The sequence below is a fragment of the Benincasa hispida genome, chromosome 1 (assembly GCF_027475165.1).
Source record: "Benincasa hispida cultivar pf3 chromosome 1, pf3_genome.v1.1, whole genome shotgun sequence".
Classification (NCBI taxonomy): Eukaryota; Viridiplantae; Streptophyta; class Magnoliopsida; order Cucurbitales; family Cucurbitaceae; genus Benincasa; species Benincasa hispida.
The window spans coordinates 7510115-7529393 of record NC_143478.1 but is presented as its reverse complement, the minus strand read 5'-3'; the positions used below and the strand labels follow the sequence as shown (position 1 = coordinate 7529393).

Below are 19279 nucleotides of genomic sequence, written 5' to 3'. Positions count from 1 at the left end.
CACCACATACATGCTTAAGTTACATAAAGATAACCACGGATTTTAGGTTTATTGGTTTGTGATAAAGCAAATAAAATATTCAACTGAGCAAAATCAAGAAGTGGAGTAAAATATTATATATAATACATCACAAGCGTTCGTACAAACTGTTTACAAACTACAGGACACGAGACTTTAGGGCATCAACCCCAACACTTTACAATTTGTAGTTGCTTTATCCACTACATAATCTGGGTGTATAGCAGCCACTGAAGCTTTTAAAGAGGCTATTTGGTTGAAAGAACTCACAAATGAACTTGTAAAAGATGATAGTGTTGTGCGAGTATTTTGTGATAGTCAAAGTGCTATATTTCTCTAAAAAAAATCAGACATTCTATGATAGAAATAAACACATTGACATTAGATATCATTTTCTAAGAGATATTTTGCTTGAAGGAAAGTTTACTCTTGAAAAAATAAATACATTTGATAATGTTACTAATGCTTTTACAAAGTCATTGTTTTTTAAGAAATTTGAGAGTTGTTTGAAAACTCTCAAAATTTGTTCTGTGCAAGTCATTTAGACTTGATGTTAACATATTGTTTTTGCTGCTTGTATGATGCATAGCAATCAAGGTGGAGATTATTGAAATTGATTGCCATGATATGTTTTGACTTGTAACATCTTCTATCGACTGGGATATATGACTATGAGCTGGAATATGAGTTGGTTTGTGAGCTAGAAATCCAACTGATATATGAAGTAAGCTTGAGATAAGATTTTTTTGAGAGATCACGTGCTTTTCATCTGCTTCTAGTTTTTTTTTTTTTTTTCAGTTGCAAGCGCTCCACGTGATGAAAACAAAAATTTATTAGAAGACGATTATCTTCTCTCGGTTTAAAATACGATGCCCATTTCCTTTGGAGGAAGTATGAAGAAGATTGCAAAACTGAAAAGCAAGTCATTGTATGTTGAAAAGCAATTGGATGAGTAGATTCTTTCTGTAAGAGAAGTCTTTCATTCTTGACGAATCTTCTTGGGTATTTAGGGATTTCTTTCAAGTTGCTCTTTATCATTATTGAGAGAAATATAGAGTATTGGAAGTGAGGAGAAGTTTAGAGAATTTTGTTTAATTTCTAAAATTTCTTTCATCTCTCTGTATTTGAATTTGTGAAGCAGCTGATGAATAATATAGTGACACAGTGGATGTAGACACAAATCTTGGAGTTGAACCAGTATAAAAGTCCCATTGTTCTTCTTTCTCTTCACCATCTTTATATTCTTAATTTTTCTGTCAAAGTCATTTTGTATTTACTATTTTGTATCAACACTAATCTTGTCGCTCTTAGAAAGTCAATTGATTTTCAACTTCGGGATCTTGTTGGTGATGGTGGAGGCTTGATGATGGCGCCGTGGTCTTTCTTTGATCCACAAATCCGCTACAAATTTGCTCATGCTTTAGCAACTTTAGTCTCCCCCGATTGTTCTTTGATTTGTAAAGTTCTCTTTTTTATTTCCTAGATTATTGTATTCACTCCATCTATCGTTATGAAGAGGTGAAGGCATTCGATTGAGTGATGTTGTTGGTCTATCCTTTCCCCTCTAAATCAAATGATGTTGTTGTTCCTTAAAATAATACATTGAAATTAAACTTAGTATGGAGCAAACGTCTAAAAAAAATAAAATGCAGAGAATAATTTAAATTGTAAACGACATCTTATAATTCAAATCGAAAGTCAAGTCCAACCTAAAAAATAATTTTGTACAACCTAAAAATTACGTTTGGTCACAAATGCACGGTCAAGATAAAACTTGGTGATTCTATAAATTGATAATTTTGTCCCATTTTAAATGCAGCTTGTCCTATTGGCATAATCTTTCTTACTTATGAAGTCTCCAATCACAAAAATATATATTTCTTTAAATGGTAAAATCATTGAAAATATTGTCAAATATAGTAAAATATCATGGTCTATCAATAATAGATCATGATAGACTTCTATCACTAAGCAATAGATCGCGATGAAATTCTATCACTGTGATAGAAGTCTATCGCAGTCTATCATAATGTGTCATCGATAGAGTGATATTTTGCTATATTTTTAAATAAGTTCTTTTTCTTTTTAAATTTTGAAAACAACCAAAAAAAGCATTTGAAGATTAAATTACTCAATGATCCTCACTTATGGTGAAAGAAATTTCACAAGGCATGTGTGAGTTGCTTCTGTCTGCAGCAAAAATGGCTCATTAATCTGCCTAAGTTGCATAAATAATTTTGCATTAATAGATAATATTTCATAATGATTTCATTTTTAGCTTTCTATTGGTTAAAATTGATTTTGTTTTTCTCATAAATTCTCCGTCAATTGTTTTCGTATGAATTCTAAATTAAATTTTAAAACATAAAAATGATATTACGAAAATTAAGGTCTCATTTAATAACAATTTTATTTTTAGTTTTATGTTTTTGAAATTATGTTTGTTTGTTTGTTTTTTCTAATTTTTCAATTATAGTTTTCACCCTTGTCAAGAAAGACTTGAATTCTTAGTAAAATTATAAAATACAGAAGTAAAAAGCGAATAATTATCAAACGAATCGTTCTGTTTTCAAAACTTGACTTGAATTTTGAAAATATTTGAGAAACGTGAATAATAAAATAAATCAACTCATAAGTAGAAAAAAATAAACTAAATGATTATTAAGCATAGCTTTAGTTATTAAACTTTGGAAATTAACGATTACATTTTTACATATTATGTCATTAGTATCATTCACGAAGCATTGCTGCAGTACATTCATCAGAAAAAACTAATGAATTTAAAGCTTGGGTGACAGATTATTAGATTATTAGAAAAACTTGCGAATGTCATAATCATTATATTATCATTTATTAATTGTATTATATAGTCTATGCTTTTTTTTTTTTTTCATTAGAGCAACTTTGAATAAGCTTGTATCACAATAATAGAATAAAAGGTTAAATCCTATTTTAGTCCCTAAATTTTGAATTTTGTTCTATTTTAATTCCTAAATTATTAAAAAAATTTATTTTAATCTCTGAACTTTTAAAAATTATTTACTTTGACCTTTACTATTAAAGTTTTATTAACTCTTAAACAGAAGAGTAAGATAACTTACATTTTTGGATGATTAAGTTGCCAAATGAGTTAGTAACGCTAAAAAATTTGGGGTTTCAATTTTGAATTAGATGGTAAAACGATTTTTATAGGAGATCACATAAATCATTTTGGGTTCAAGTTTTTTGATCGTTCACTATATGTGCACATTGGTCATTGACATTTTACTTCATTTTCATTTTGTTCAATCCATGTTAGATGCAATTTTATCCTTAAAAGTTAACTGAATTTTAATAGTAGATATCAAAATAAACACTTTTCAAAAGTTCAGGGACTAAAACAAATGTTTTTGAAAGTTTAAAGATTGAAATTTAAAGTTTAAGGACTAAAATAATATTAACTTGGAATAAACTAGCACCATAAAATATTAAAAGTCAAGGCTAAAATAGATATAATTTAAAGCTTGTTTGGAATGATTTTATTAGTGTTTTCAAGCATTGTTTTCACCCAAAGAAATCATTTCAAATACGCACTTAATATATTAAATTAATAAGTATTTGAAAGATTAATGTGAAAAGAACACATAGTTTCTAGAATTCCAACTTGTCCTCACCTTTTCCATTTCATATAAAGTAGTTACATCTCTATGTAACAGAAATAACCCACATCAGTAATTCCTATTATGAATGGACAATGAACAAGAGATTGCCCAGAAGTTTCTACATTCCCTATTGAATTTATTAACTATTCACTCACAAAAGATGAGCAAAGTCAGAACAGAAACCAATTAATCATCCTTAAGACAACTAAATACACAAATTTACAAGCAAACGAGAGAATTAGCAGCCCAAATCAAGCTAAACAATGTAGCTAGTACACAAGCCAAACAAATATAATCTCACCAAATGATCTTAAGAAGAGGAACATACGTTTAGGGAATCTGGTTGCTTCTTCGAGTGATGATTCTAAGAGGGCTTTGTTCCTTTCCTCACAATCATGATCATGTACCAAGAATTGAAGTTCTCTTTCAGCTCAAAGTTTATCTGCAAATGCATCGTTGGATTTGAACATCTTATTTTTCCACTTGATTTCAGTTTCATTTTTCTCTTACTGAGGCACTCCTTTGCGAATTTGTCGAGAATGAACGGAAATCGGGAGCTGAGAGATCTCTGTGGTCCTTGCGTATGCTCCAAAGTATCTCAGCGCACCTCCTCATGGTAGGCCGACTATGCCTCCGAGGAGCCAAGCATTGTAAGGCCAACTCCAGAATCTTTTCCACTGCCAAATGATTTGCATCTGTTTGCTCTAGATTTGGGTCCAAGATTGCACTGGCTTCTCCTTCAGAAAACTTCTTCATGGCCTGCATTAATGTCAACCCAGAACAGTGTGTGAAGAACAAATGACATCTGAGTTTCGTGATTTTTACTCCATATTTTCACAATGGTACAATCTCATGAATATAGTTATAGATTCTACCTGAAAACTATGTATACCAATGAAGATATTATCCTTCAACTTTATGGACCTATTATGAATTATATCCACATCCTTTAACGGTTATGATATATTTTTACAATGGTACGATCTTGTTCAGATTGAGTTTGTGTTTGCATGAATTTACTTTTAGATTCGATCTGAAAGCTATGTATAGCAATGGAGATATTATCCTTCAACTTTATCTATCTATTGTGGACTATATCCCACATTCTTTAACGGTTATATTATGATATATTTTCACAACGGTACGATTTTGTCCAGATTGAGTTTGTGTTCACATGAATTTACTTTTAGATTCTATCTGAAAACTATGTATACCAATGGAGATATCATCCTTCAACTTTATGTACCTATTGTGGACTCGGTCATGATATATGATCTTATACTAGTAGTGAAATGATGAGAGAAAAAGACTCACCCATTTTGGAGTGATCCGCTGGTCAAGTTCTCGCTTGGGTTCTATGGGGCGCCTGCCTGTGACTAATTCAACCAACAAAACACCAAATGAATAGATATCACTTTTTTCGGTCAGTTGGTAAGTTTTGAGATATTCTGGGTCCAAGTAGCCAGCAGTTCCTTTGACTTGAGTGGACACATGGGTCGCATCACCGTCAGCTGCAAGCCTTGCAAAGCCAAAGTCCGCAACCTTGGCTCTAAAATTCTCGGTCAATAGAATGTTAGAAGACTTTATGTCTCTGTGAATGATGGGACGGTCTACAGGCAGCAGAATGAAGTCGGGACAATAAGAATTAGAGAAGACGTGTGATCTAATAAGATCAACAGCTATAATGACTCGTTAATGTCAACTAAGATACATTAAGATTCAAGTCTTAGAATGAGTTCTTCAATAAACGCTTTTGGAAGAATCATTAACTGCACGTTTAGCCAATAAAAGAAATTTTCACTCTCTCAAAGTCATTCCAAACTCACCCTAAGTTCTATGAAATTGAAATAAGTTGAGCACCAAATCAAATCCATACCTGTATACATATGAAGATATGTTATTGCATGAGCCACATCAGTTGCAATGGCGAGCCTTGTAGCAAGGTCAAGAACAGTGCCATGGATACCTGCCATCAAGTTTCACGATTCAGATAAGAGTAAACGGTGAAGTTTAAAGAGAGGATAAAGTTGAAACAAAGTAACTCACACTCTAAGTGCTCTCTGAGAGTCCCATTTGGCACATACTCGACAATGACGATTCTTTCATCGTCATGCTCTAGATATCCATAGAACTTAACCAGATTTAAATGCTCTACTTGTGCAAGTGTTTGGATCTCGCTTTTAAACTCCACGCCCAAGTTATTATCATATACACTCTGCAGATGAAGAAGTTTTGAAAAAATGGAACCAAAGTTAACAACAATGGACAGAGATAGTGATTAAAAGCATTAAGCCGTAAACTGCTTAAGAATCAAATTTAACCTTCTTGGCACGTTTTATGGCCACGAGAAGTCCATCAAGTTTCCCCTTGTAGACAGCCCCAAAACCCCCTTGACCAATTTTTGCAGATGCGGAGAAGTTTTTCGTGGCCTTGCGGATTTCTTCTATGTTAATCCTTAAAGATCCAGGCTCTCTATCATGGGCTAGATTGGAACTGAAGTGGGGTTCTCGCCTAGATCCTTGATTTCTTTTGCCATCATGACAGGAAGCATCTGAATTACAGAGATATAAGCACAAAAATTCATAAGTAATCTACTGCTAACCCACCCTTTAAAACCGAGAACAATTTGAATCAAGTGAGCCCACGAAGAATAAAACTTGTAACTGCAATTTCTTAACTGACTCAATTTCAGGGACTTTCTAAATGATTTTAAGAATCCACTTGTTCCCATCTTCCTCTACTTATCTAACAGAGAAATGGTAGAATTTAATGCGCAAAAGACAAAATGTTTCAAATCTCAATGTAACGCAAGATTAAGAAACCCATTATCTCAGACGATCATCAACTAGAAACAGATAACACGAGTCTTGGAGGATATCTTTTTGCAATTAGCAAGAACAAGGAGTTTCCAAATGGAGATAATGCAGAAAACAAACAATTCGAATAAAATCTTCACCAAAATTTCAGACGAACACCCACGATCCGAAAACCAACAAAAAAGAAATGGCAATAAACAGCAGGTTAACTGCTCGGAAAAGACGCCGCAACAAGACCGTTGATTCAACTTCACTACTAGTTTCACAAAAATGAAAACAGAAGCGAAGACAGCATAATAAAAGTCATTCTCATTCCCTCGCTTGAAATCAAATATTACCCGAAGAATGACGAGATTCTCTACCAAAACCCAAACCCGGCGAAGTTTCATTCTCCGGCGGTGTAAAGCAAGAAATGAAAGCTCCGGCGAAGGACCGGGCAGCGGCTTTCACTGGATTAAGTCGGGAGCGGGATTCCATACCAGCGGACACATTAGGACTGGGCGAGTAGGAAAAGTAATTTGGAGTTCGACTACCACGGGAGCTAGAGTACCGCCGCTCACTGCTAGAGCTAGAATTCCGCCGCTCACCGCCGGAGTTGGAATTCCGCCGCTCACCGCCGTGCCATGGACTCGTCATCGGCGCCGAGAGAGTAAAACGGAAATGATACTTCACAGAAATGGCGCTACCTAATTAATATTGATCGTTGAGAAAGTTTTAAAGAGAGAGCAACGCAAGTTGTTGACGCTAACGTACGCTTAAATCAAGAAATATTCTGATTGGTCAGTCAATGCCACTCGAGTGTACGCCGTTGAATTTACGCGCCCGCGCGCGTGTCAGTGTATATGAAAAACTTGAAAAGTTCTCTTTTTTTTTTTTTTTTTTTTTTTCTTAATACTATTATTTGAAAAGTTCTTTCTTTTTCTTCATTTTGAAATTTTCGTACGTCCAAAAAGTCTAAATAACAAAATATAATAAATACGTGTGTGTAAATTTCGTCATTCATTTCAAAAAAATAAAACTTTCATTTGTTAACATTTGGTTTAAATACTATTTTGAATCCTATATTTTTAGTGTTTATTCATTATGATCTTTATACTTTCGAAATATTCATTTTAGTTCATGTACTTTTAACTTCGGTTCATTTTAGTTTCTATGTTTTCAAAAGGTTCGTTTTGGTCCTTGTTCTTGCTAAAAGTGACCATCTTGGACTCTTCATTTCCATTTTTACTTAATTTTTAAGGGATCAAAACTGTTATTTTTTGAAAGTTCAAGGACCAGAGTGAACAAAAGTTGAAACTACGAGGACCAAAGTAAATATTTTGAAAGTACATTGACCATAATGAACTAAAGTTGAAAGTATAAAGATCAAAACGAACATTTTAAAAATACAGATATCAAAATGAACAAAAATCAAAAGTATAAGAGCTAAAATAGTATTTAAAGTTTCAATTTTTGTGATATTATTATTGACATTTTATAAATGGTTTAGACGTACTCTTGTAATAAATTATTTAGAATGTTTGATGAAAATTTGACAGCAGTGTTACATATACTTATAACGAAAATTGGGATATGAACACAACTACATCAACCCATATCACTATCACATTTGTTTCAGGTCTCAACTTTCATTTATAATTTTAATGATTTTTTTATTCCCAATGTTATTTATTTTTTTTAACATTTATATGAACGTGTTAAATAACGTGGATTATGTTTTAGACAAATGACAAAGTACATAGTTCTTTTTTCTTTTTTTTTTTTCCTTTTGTAATTAAGCATTAAAATGGGTACATATTTTGATTATTAAGATAGGGATATACTTAAGGATATGTTGTATCTTTTTTAGTTCAACCATGTATAAGTTAATATAAGCTGATATTTTATTATCTGACTTTAAAAATGTGTTTAATTTAATGACTTGGTTAAATTATGTTTGAGTAGTTGGTTTTTTCCCTAAATGTAGCTTAACTATTTTTTTTTTTTAAAAAAAAATAACTAATTAGAGCAGAGTACAACAATATGGGAATGAAGTATCAATTTTCGACATATATAAAAAGATCATGTTAATTACCGTTGAGCTAAGTTCATCATAACTACTAAAACATCATAGGTTAAAAAACATTTTTGGTTCATAAACTTTCGTGAAAGTGATAATTTAGTCCTTAAATTTTGGCTTATAATGATTTAGTCTCTAAACTTTAATATGTAACAATTTAGTCATTGTACTTTTAAATTCATAACAATTTAGTCCCTAACGTAAACAATTTATCAAAATTAGATGTCAATTTTTATTATTTTATGATGCAGACTCTGATTTTATAAAATATATTGAATCTCTTATTAATTTATCGGTTTATTTATGTAGGAAATGTCATTAAATCTTAACACTAATTTATACATTAGAGACTAAATTGTTACAAATTTTAAAGTATAAAGACAAAATTGTGACATAGTAAAGTTTAGATACTAGATTGTTACGAAATTGAAAGTTTAGACACTAAATCATTATAAATCAAAGTTTAGAGACTAAGGCCTCATTTGATAACAATTTTAATTTTTTTTAAAAAAAAAATTAAGTCTATATCATCTACATTTTATTACCATGATTTGCATCTTTCTAAATACAATGATTGATTTCTTAGCTAAATTTCAAAAACAAAAACAATTTTTTGAAATATACTTTTTTTAGTTCTCAAAATTTGACTCAGTTTTTTAAACCACTGATGATTAGTAGATAACAAATGAAGAAATATACTTTTTTTAGTTCTCAAAATTTGACTCAGTTTTTTAAACCACTGATGATTAGTAGATAACAAATGAAGAAATTTGGAGGTGGATAGTATTCATAGACTTAATTTAAAAAAATAAAATAAAATAAAATAAAATGTTACCAGACGAAGTCTATATTATTGTTTTTATGAAAGTCTGAAGATTAAAAGTTTTTTTTAACCGACATTGTATATTTATTCTAATAGTGTTAGACATGTGAATGAATATTACTCGACGATGCTCAACATCAACATAATCTATTAAGATTTCTATATCTTACTTTCATGTTAGAGGTTGAGGCTAACCACTCATATTTGTGGTAATAGAACAATTCTGTATTACTTCAAAGAGGATGACACAAATATGGAAAAAATTACAACTGAAGATGGGAAGGAAAAAAAGCCGGAAATTTATAACTTGAGCCTAAATTCAAAACTATCTAATCCATCTACGTATATTCATTTATTTATTTTAAAAAAATGTAATCGGTTTTCAAAAAAGAATTAATAAAAAAATATAATCGGATATTATTGGAGGCTTGACTGCGTCCCGTCCTGTCGTGTCGCAATCCCAAATATAAATTTTATATTTCCTTTCTTTTATAAGAATATATTATTTTTCAAACAGAAAAATAATACTTACAATGAATATTAAATTGAGTTAATCTAAGATAATTCATTTCTTACTAAGAATTATTATTATTTACAAACAAATTTAAATTTTATCAAAATTTGGTAAATAATAATAATTCTCAGTAAGATAAAGCATTATATGAACATTTCTTCAAATTTTATAGTACAATTAAACCATTATTTTTTTAAAATGTCAACATATAAATTAGTTCTAAAGACTAAGTTTTAGATTTTTCAAAAATGAACAGACTAAAGGTGTACTTGGAATACATTTTTAAGTGTTTAATTTAAAAATAAATCAGTTTAAAAAAAATTAGAGTGTTTGACAGTTACTTAAATAGTTTTTAAAGTGTATTTACTATCATTTTTATCAGAAGTGTTTAAATAAAAATGACTTTTGAAAAATAATTTTTTCTTGAGTAAATCCAAACGGGTCCTAATACTAAACATTAAGAATATAGATTTGAAAATCTCATGTTTTTTTTTAATAAAATAAAAGGAGAAACAAATAGAATTTTTAAGTCACCTAAAAGTTTTCTCCGAGATGTAAGAGGGAATCAATTTTTACTTTAGATTTTCAATTTCATCTAGTTTAATTTCAAGTTTAAATACTACAATTTTATTTTATACTTTGAATATCGTAATATTCCTCCTCTAATAAAATTTTGTCTAAAAGATGGTTAATAAAATATCCTTAAAAGCGTTTAATGAATTATAAAATATATACATGGTAAGAAAAAAAATCTTATATAGAGTTTTAAACAAAATAGACAATGAAGTTACGTTTTTTTTTTTTTTTTTTAATCATTATGAGTTTTGAAAAAAATACATTAATGATTAATTCGACCATTAATCAATTTAAAATATGTACAAAATTCAATAATATTGGAATTAGTGAATTCGTATGCATATTGCTTGTTGTTAAAATCAATTGCTGAAATTAGTTAAATTGTGGATAGAAGTTGTAACACTTTCTAAGTCTAATGTATGATTCAATAGAGTTAAAAAATAATAATAATAATAATCTTATAATAGATATTGAAATAATTATAATTCAAATATTATGCATAAATAATACTAAATATTTGCATATATAGACAAAACAAAGGGGTTTTGAAAGTGATGTCATATACTTCTTTTAATTTGAAACACTTTTATATTATAAATTAATTTAAAATTATTCTCATATCCTACTAAAGTTTATCCTTCATTCTTAACATTCTTTTTTTTTTTTTTGGGTAGATGAGCAACTTTTTGGTTACTCCAACAATTGTCTATCTTGAAAATCAGATTAGTAAACCTTTGGACCTTTGTTTAACATCGAGAAATGACAACATACATAACCTAAATAGTTATTGCGGTTGTGTTATGCAAAGAATAATAATAGAACTCCAATAAAATGATTAGTAGTTACACTTTAAAATGTGAATAGTCACAACTTAAAAAAAAACATAAAATAAATAAAATAAAATCTAAAGGGTCGTTTGGGACAAACCAAAACTTGATGGAGTGAGTTATTATAGTTCACTCAATGGTTGGGGTACAAAATATAATTGTGGCGTACAACTATTTATAACATATAACTAATTATAGTAAATGTTATTTCAAAACTCTCTTTACTACAATACCTAGTATTTGTCACTCATCTTATATTTTTTCATTTACTACCGTGTTTACAATTTTCTACAAAAAAAATAAAAATAGTTTACACCTCAAACACAAACTAAAATAGTTTACACCCAAAATACAAACTATTATGATCCAAACTATAATAGCTTACACTTCAAATATTAAGGGGTGTTTGTTTCAAGGGTTGAGTTTGGGATGGACCGGACAATGGTTTAAGAAGCCAAGGCTTCCTACGCTCTTTCTTATGAGTTTGAATACATGGATTACATGTTTTTTCCTAATTTAATTTAGGAAGTTTGTCGGCCAACTTTTGGCGACCACTGCTCACCAATTCCAACGACCGCCACTGACCACTTCCAACGGCTCTATCGGAGAACTTTCGGCTATCGACTCTGGCCAAACTTCGACCGCTACCTCTGGCAACCACTATCAACCAACTCTGACCGTTACTAGCCACCTCCGGTAGCCACTCCCAGCGACCTTCCAACGAACTTCTGACTACCGACTCTAGTCAAACTTCTACTACCACCGGCCAACTCTGGAAAACATTAATAAAAACACTTTTAGTATATAACAAACTAAACAAACTTGTATATACAAATATTTTTAAGAAATAATTGCCAAACATATGTGTGTTTTTATTTTAAGAAGTCTTTTTAATCAAAATTGTTTAAATAAAAATGAATTTTTGAAAAATATTTTTTTTACAAGTCATTATAAACAGACACTTGGTTTAATTACAAGAATATTTTTTTAAATACATTTTCTCTTTCTTCTCATCCTTTTTTTCATTTGGAGTATTTTCTATCATTATTTATTATATTATCTTTGTAGATTCTCTCTTCCTTTCTTTGTTTATTTGTTTCCTCTAGTTTAGATTCTATTTCTTCTTTGTTTAGATTATCCTAGTTGTAAATCGATCATTACAAGAAATATTTTTATATGCTTCTTTTTGTATTATTATTATTATTATATAGAGACTAATTTAATAAAATTGAATAGTAAGGAGATCTAAAAACTAAATTGGACTTGTTTTTTTTTTTGTTTTTTTGTTTTTTTGTTTTTTGTAAAATAATAGCCCATTAGACTGCAATTGTGTAATTAAATATATCTATTTAAGCTATAGGTATAGAAAACCATGACTTAAATTAGTTAAAAGTTAATTAAAGTAACAAAAGTCTATATAACATTTTATTTCAAAATCTATTAAAATAAAAATATCAAATTATTAAAATAATAAATTAAATAAAATTATTTTTTTTTTCAAAACTCTATTTCAATAATAATTAAAAAAAACAAATATCCTTTGAAATTTTTTAGATTATTTAGACTTAACTATATTAAAACAATTAAGATGACAAATTTAAACTAATATAAAATATAATCACTGATTAAATATAAGAAAATATTCCACAAACTCTAGGTTTATAAATCTGTACTTCATTCCCAAGCACTCCAAACATAGGTTTTTTAAACCTAGATTTCCAAAACCTGCACTCCAAACTCAATTTTGTTAAACCTAGGCTATCTAAACTTCCTAGTTTAACCACAGACTTAACATTCTTAGGCTTAACATTCCAAATCTGCCCATCAAACGCCTCCTACCGATTATAACTCACTGGCTATTATGATCCACCGACTATAATAACCAATTCAATCATCCAAACAATCCTAAGTTATAATACCTTAAAATATGATTCAATATAGTGTTTTAAAACTTACACAACTTACCAAGTTTTTAGTCTGTTAGGCTAAATTTAGTGAACAAAACATCATAGCGATGGACGAAAATTCGATCTTTCGTCCTACAAGTATTTAACTAAAAAACCTATTGAATATTTACATTAAAACAAAACAACATATCAAAGTTCATCTATCAAATACTTGAATACTTTACTGGTAAAAAATTTGTTAGTGAAGAGTTTTAACTTGAAAAGGAGTTTATCAAGTGATAACAAAACATTTAAAAGAATATAGATAATTTAATTTTAGATCATTATTTTTTTAAAATTTATTATTGTGTGTTTAACCATTGAATTGAGGTTTACTTAAGAATGATGTGGTGAGAAAAAGGGAAGATGGCACTTAGATTATAAGTTAATCAAAGGGGATATTATTGCTAAGTTGGAGATTGTCAATCACATCTAAATTAATGGTTTTGAATTGAGTTTTTTTTTTGTTTTTTGTTTTTTTTTGTTTTTGGGTATGAGGTGGAAATTTACATTCATTTCAAAATGCAAAGAATTTAAGCTTGCCCAACTTTCCAAGAAAGCTCCCCTTTAGTCAATAAATCCAAATAAATGAATATACTAATCAAAAGGGAATAATACTTTAATTAGTTAAATAATCTAAATAACATGAGAGGTAGAGAGCTTTTTATAATTAAATAATACGAAATAAGAGAGATTTAAATATTTAACCTTTATCATTGATATATAATTTTTTTTTTCTGACTAGTTGAATTATGGTCAACCCAACAAATATAGTTTATTTAACTTGATCATATATCAACTAACTACAATTTTATTATGTTGATTTTAGTATAATTCAGTGGATAAGATATTAATCGTCACCTCAAAAAGTCGATAGCTAGACCTTTCAACCTACATTTATTATATTAAAAAAAATCAACTGTTGCTCTCTCCGTTCGAAGTTTTAAGGTTCAAATTCTTACCATCGTTTATTATTGAATAAAAAAATTACACAAATTCAATTTTCTTTAAAAAAATAATAATAAATCTACGTGGTTTAATTATTACAATATTGAAAAGTTTCCGACTAGTGTTGAGTTGGTTTGAGAAGCCCAATGAATTGAATTCGGCCCATGGAATTTATGAAAATGAGAGGAGAGGACCAACTTGGCCTCTATTGCAAATACAAAGTCAATTTGAGATCATGGTGGGCCGTACATTCACTATGTCATATTTGGAATTTTTCCTAGGACTAAAATAGATATAATAATAATAAATTTCATGTTACAAAATAATAATATTATTATTGATTAAGTGATTGGATATTTATGGAATAAAGGTGTCTATGATAATCAATCTAAGCATAGATCAATTGATAAAGACTAGATAGACATATATTTTCGACTAAAAGGTTATAAGTTTGAATCCTTAATAATAAATATTGAAAAAAAAATTACATACGAATAATCTAAATATCATTCTAATTAACCGTTAACATATTTTTAACAGTGTACATATAGTATAACTCAACTAATTCTGACATTCTATTATTTCACCAAAATGTTAGGGTTTTAAATCCTCGTCGCACTAATTGGTGGACTAAAAAAACATATACATGCACTTTTTTGAAATACACAAATCAATGTTAATTACTTTTATGAATTTTGATGGTATTTTTCTATATTAAAAAACATTTTTTAAGGGTTTTTAAGAGGAGTGGATTCGTCAAATATTTAAGAGTATTTATGAGTTAAAGGTCATCCAAGGCAAAATCTAAGTCTAACGCATCCCATAAGTACGCGTATGGGTCCACGGATCTCCAATGAAAAGTCAAAGCTTCGAGTGTTGGGTCAGTTATGTCGAACTTGATCCTTATCACCAAAAGGGCATCGATGAAAGCTTACCCTTGAAAACCTGCAACTTCAAGGACTACACCTTAAGGTTGGCAAAAATTTCCGCGGGTCGGGTCCCCGTGGGTCCCCCCACTCCATTCGAGACAGGAAATCCCTGGTTTGACCGGGGATGAGGGTTAAACTAGGGATTATAATCAGGTCCCTGGTCAGAGATGGGGAGGGTATCTCTGCCACGTCCCTGATTAACTTATATATATATATATATATGTAATGGGGATGGGTCCTCGCGGGGAATCCCCATCCTTGTCTCTGCCTTTAACTGGCGAGGATGAGGGCGGAGATGAGGGGAAACACCTTTATGAGGACGGGGGTGAGGAGTCTCCCTCCGCCCCGCCCCAACCCCATTGCCAATCCTACTATACCTACATTAACGCAGTCAATATTGCACATGTACCAAGAAAATGCCAAATGTTGAACTTTATATTAATAAGTACCATTCCTCCACCTCAAGGGGTAGGAAATATTTTGATTGCTTTGTTGAACTAAACACTTCATGTAAACCCCTAAGTTTGTTTTACTAAGTAGTTATATTTAAATCCTCTTAATGAAATGTTTAATGCCTTTACAAGTAAGAGTTTATGATGACAGCACCGTGTGTAATGTTATGAAAATATGATGAGCATGTAAGTATAGTTAAAGGAGAAGAAAATTTCTAGGTGTTAAAGGTAAGGCTCCCGGGTTCTTTAGAAGGTAGGAAAATATTCCAAGTATGGAAGGTTAAGCTCTCAGGTGAGTGAAGAAGAATTAACTCTTAGAGGGAAGATAAATATGTCCATGCGATGAAATCATGTCAATGTATACAACAAGTCATGCTAGTTCATGTGACCAACTCTTCCAGATGACATGCGACCAAGTGTTTAAGGAAAAAGGAATTATGTCTAAGTGTGGTCGTGGGGTTTTGGGAAGGTCGTGAATAAAGTCAAGTTAAGGGTCAAGTATGATGTTGATTAAAGCTAGACAGAGTGGTATGTGATCAGCTTCTAATTACCATGCGGCCAAAATAATAGCCAAGTAAGAAGTAGGTTATGGAAATGGATGAGGGCCAGTTATTTCAAGGTCTACCAAGAATATTCTGGGACAGACGGTGCGACGATGGCCCAGTTATGCGATAAGCAATGAAGAAGCTCAAGTGATCACAAGCTCATTGTGATGAAAATAAGTTGAGGATTTCAGTTTTAATAATTTGTTAATAGGTTAAGTGCCAGGCTTAGGAAATATTAACTAAGGACTAATGGGCCAGGTGGCATTTAATTAAGCAAACTTCTCATATAAACCCAAGTATAAATAGGCTTAGCAAAGAAGGAGATTGTTTTGCCAGACTTTCCTACGTCTAAGAGAAGTGTGAGTGCTTGTTGAGACTGTAAAGGTGCTAAAGGATTTATGAGCAAGTTTGAGGAGATATGAGAAGTTTATAGCTAAATAAAAAAGGAATTGATGCTTAAATTTTAAGGTAAGTGAGCTAAGAAGTTTTGAGCAAGTTTATCAAAATGAAATTTAGTTAATTAATAGCTGGAAATAGAATTATAAGGTTTAAAAAGTTGAATCTGAATTAATGTTATGGATGAATAAGCAGGCAACTGCATATGAAAAGTAAGCAAGCAGCTAGTTTGTCAAGGAATGCGACGACATACAAAGACATGAAGTAAGGCACGCGAGGGTTGGTTGACACATAGGGACAGAAGGGTGTCCTTGCGACCATAGAGCATCCAATAGAGAGGGAAGCCAGTCTCTAGACATGAAAAAGGTAAAGTAATTAAGTATAAGGGATGCGATGAACTCAGTTATGATGTGATGATGATATGCGATAATATTAAGTTTAGTATTACATGCAGACGTAAATAGGAGAGGCTTACAAATCCCTTGGATAAGTAGCTTAAGACAGTGAGTGAAAAGTTTTAATAAATGTTTTCCAAAGACAGTTTTATAAATGTTTTTATCGCATAGGCAGTTTATATGAAGTTTTCATATTATGTTTCAATGGACGCATGCTTTTAATGAATGTTGATCACGTGGTCCATGTTTCAAGTGATGAAGTTATTTATGAATTTAGTATGCGGTTTTTCAGTAAGCTTATGTCATGTTTTATAGTATGATAAAGTTTTATCAAGGAATTTTATAAGCATGCTTATTGTTTTACAAGACACCATGTGATGATAATGAAACTATGAGGAATGTTTTAAATGAGTGTATATTCTTCCATGTGCATAAATGTTTTGTGCTTTGTATGAACCCTACTCAAATGCTAATACTAAAGGTATGGTAAGGTACCCAAATTTCAGTTATGCTAGGGACCCTTGGCATTGAAGATATGGTAAGGTGGTCAAGACCCAGTTCAACTCTACGTGCATGTATGTCTATGTTATTAACATTGATGAGATCGAGTGAAAGGGCTCTCTCTCAACTAAGCTTATTAGAGTTTGAGCAAAATGGCTCTCTCACATGTTAAGGCAATGGAGTAGTGGTGTTTTCTAGAAAGATGCTAATGAGTTTTATTTTAGAGTTTTCTTACGTGATGTATTTTTACGATTCCAGTTTCATTTTCAAAACCCTGATTATGATTTTATAAATATTTCAATGATAAACACGTTCATATTGTTTATGATTTAAAGTATGTTTTATTTAAGATAGTCATTCACTGAGCATTTTGAGCTCACTCTTTTAAATGTTTTCTTTCCCAGGTAGTGGTCGACATCCTGAAGCCGAGTAGATCTGTCAGTCAGGTACTATCCGGGATTTTCTCCAGAGAATAGTGTTTAGGTGGTTCACCATATCTGTTTAATTATGGTTTTGTCTGTACATATCATGAGAATCTAAGAAGAAATACAGAGACAAGGAATGTAATTATAATACCGTCTATTACTAGTTTAACTGTAATGTGAATGAATGTGGATTTTTAGACCAATAGCACCTGTGTTAACATGTTGTTATGAAGTAATGCTTGGAACAGTTATAGTATTGAAATGTTTATCAGGTTGCCAAGTGCTAAGGATACAAGTTATAGAGTTTAGTGGGATGGTAGTGTCATAAAAGAGTTGACAATTGTTGTCCTCACACCCCTTATTGGATTAAGAGGGTAATCTGGAGAGTGGTGTGACACTTCATGTGTACTAACTTAGGCATCACAATGAATTCAACTCGGCACCATATTGGTGCATATTCTCTTGCACTTTGGCCTAAAACTATTGATTAAATGATTATGGAACATGTCATTATCAAATAAAAGAGCTTCATCTACGAGCCCAAGACCTCAACGGGATCTACACGCCGACATTTATAAATAATAATACTCTAATCAATCTGAGTTATATTTATGTCCATGTTAAAATTATTGATTGAATGATTATGCAACATATTATTAAACCATAGACTTTGGTTTTCAACATATATTGATGACAATTGAGCTAAGCTATTTTTAACACAAAAATAATGCTAAAAATATGATTTTCCCCTTTTAGTGTTATTATATAAATATGACGCAACAGTTCTAGCTAACACGAGTACGTATATATTTTATTTATTATATTTTTTATAAACAATCGAATGAGGAGAAATCTTGCTACTCCAACGCTTAAGACGCAAAGAAGTGTGCCATCACATTATGACAACGCCTAATTTTCTTTAAGTACAATTATCCTATATTAATTGAGTTAGGTTCCGTGTTGTACAAGATACAACTAGTTATGTATTACAAAAGTAGTAGATATTTTCATAAATTTTAAAGTCGGCCAAAATTGACTGTCTTAAATGCATAACAGAAATTAATTATGCTCATACAATAAAATGAGTGGGTCTTCAATTTTTTCAGAGTGCCAAACAGAGAAATTCAACAAAAGACTGTTCCTAGCTGTGGATTGTTTACGTCATTTGATAAATATTTCGATTTTTATTTTTGGTTTTTGAATATTAAACATATTTTCTCTTCCTTTCTAATTTTGATTTACCTCTTTTTTTAAGTATAATGATCAAATTCTTAGCCAAATTTCAAAAGCAAAAACAACTTTGGAAAAACTACTTTTATTAGTTTTCAAATTTTAGCTCAATTTTTTAAATTATTGATAAAAAGTAGATAAGAAAATAAAAAATTTGGAGGTGGAAATTGTATCTATAGATTTAATTTTTAAAAACAAAAAAATAAAATGATTATCAAACAGAGAATTTTTAACTATC

At 30.6% G+C, this 19279-nt stretch overlaps 1 protein-coding gene across 1 annotated transcript; it reads right to left on the bottom strand.

The window, feature by feature from the left end:
• Positions 1–3645: 3645 nt before the first annotated feature.
• CRCK2 (calmodulin-binding receptor-like cytoplasmic kinase 2) lies at positions 3646–7210 on the bottom strand. Its single transcript, XM_039022000.2, has 6 exons — positions 6814–7210; positions 5981–6210; positions 5706–5874; positions 5536–5625; positions 4974–5269; positions 3646–4418 (listed from the first exon to the last, which is right to left on the bottom strand). The coding sequence occupies exons 1-6, from the start codon at positions 7109–7111 to the stop codon at positions 4155–4157; spliced, it is 1347 nt and encodes a 448-aa protein (XP_038877928.1). The 5' UTR covers positions 7112–7210; the 3' UTR covers positions 3646–4154.
• Positions 7211–19279: the final 12069 nt, after the last annotated feature.

Excerpts from the sequence above, each read along its gene's own strand:
- CRCK2 (XM_039022000.2), bottom strand. The coding sequence starts at position 7,111 with ATGACGAGTCCATGGCACGGCGGTGAGCGGCGGAATTCCAACTCCGGC. Across the intron at positions 6,211-6,813 it reads AGAATCTCGTCATTCTTCGG|ATGCTTCCTGTCATGATGGC; the intron begins GTAATATTTGAT and ends TCTGTAATTCAG. Across the intron at positions 4,419-4,973 it reads AGCGGATCACTCCAAAATGG|GCCATGAAGAAGTTTTCTGA; the intron begins GTGAGTCTTTTT and ends ACATTAATGCAG.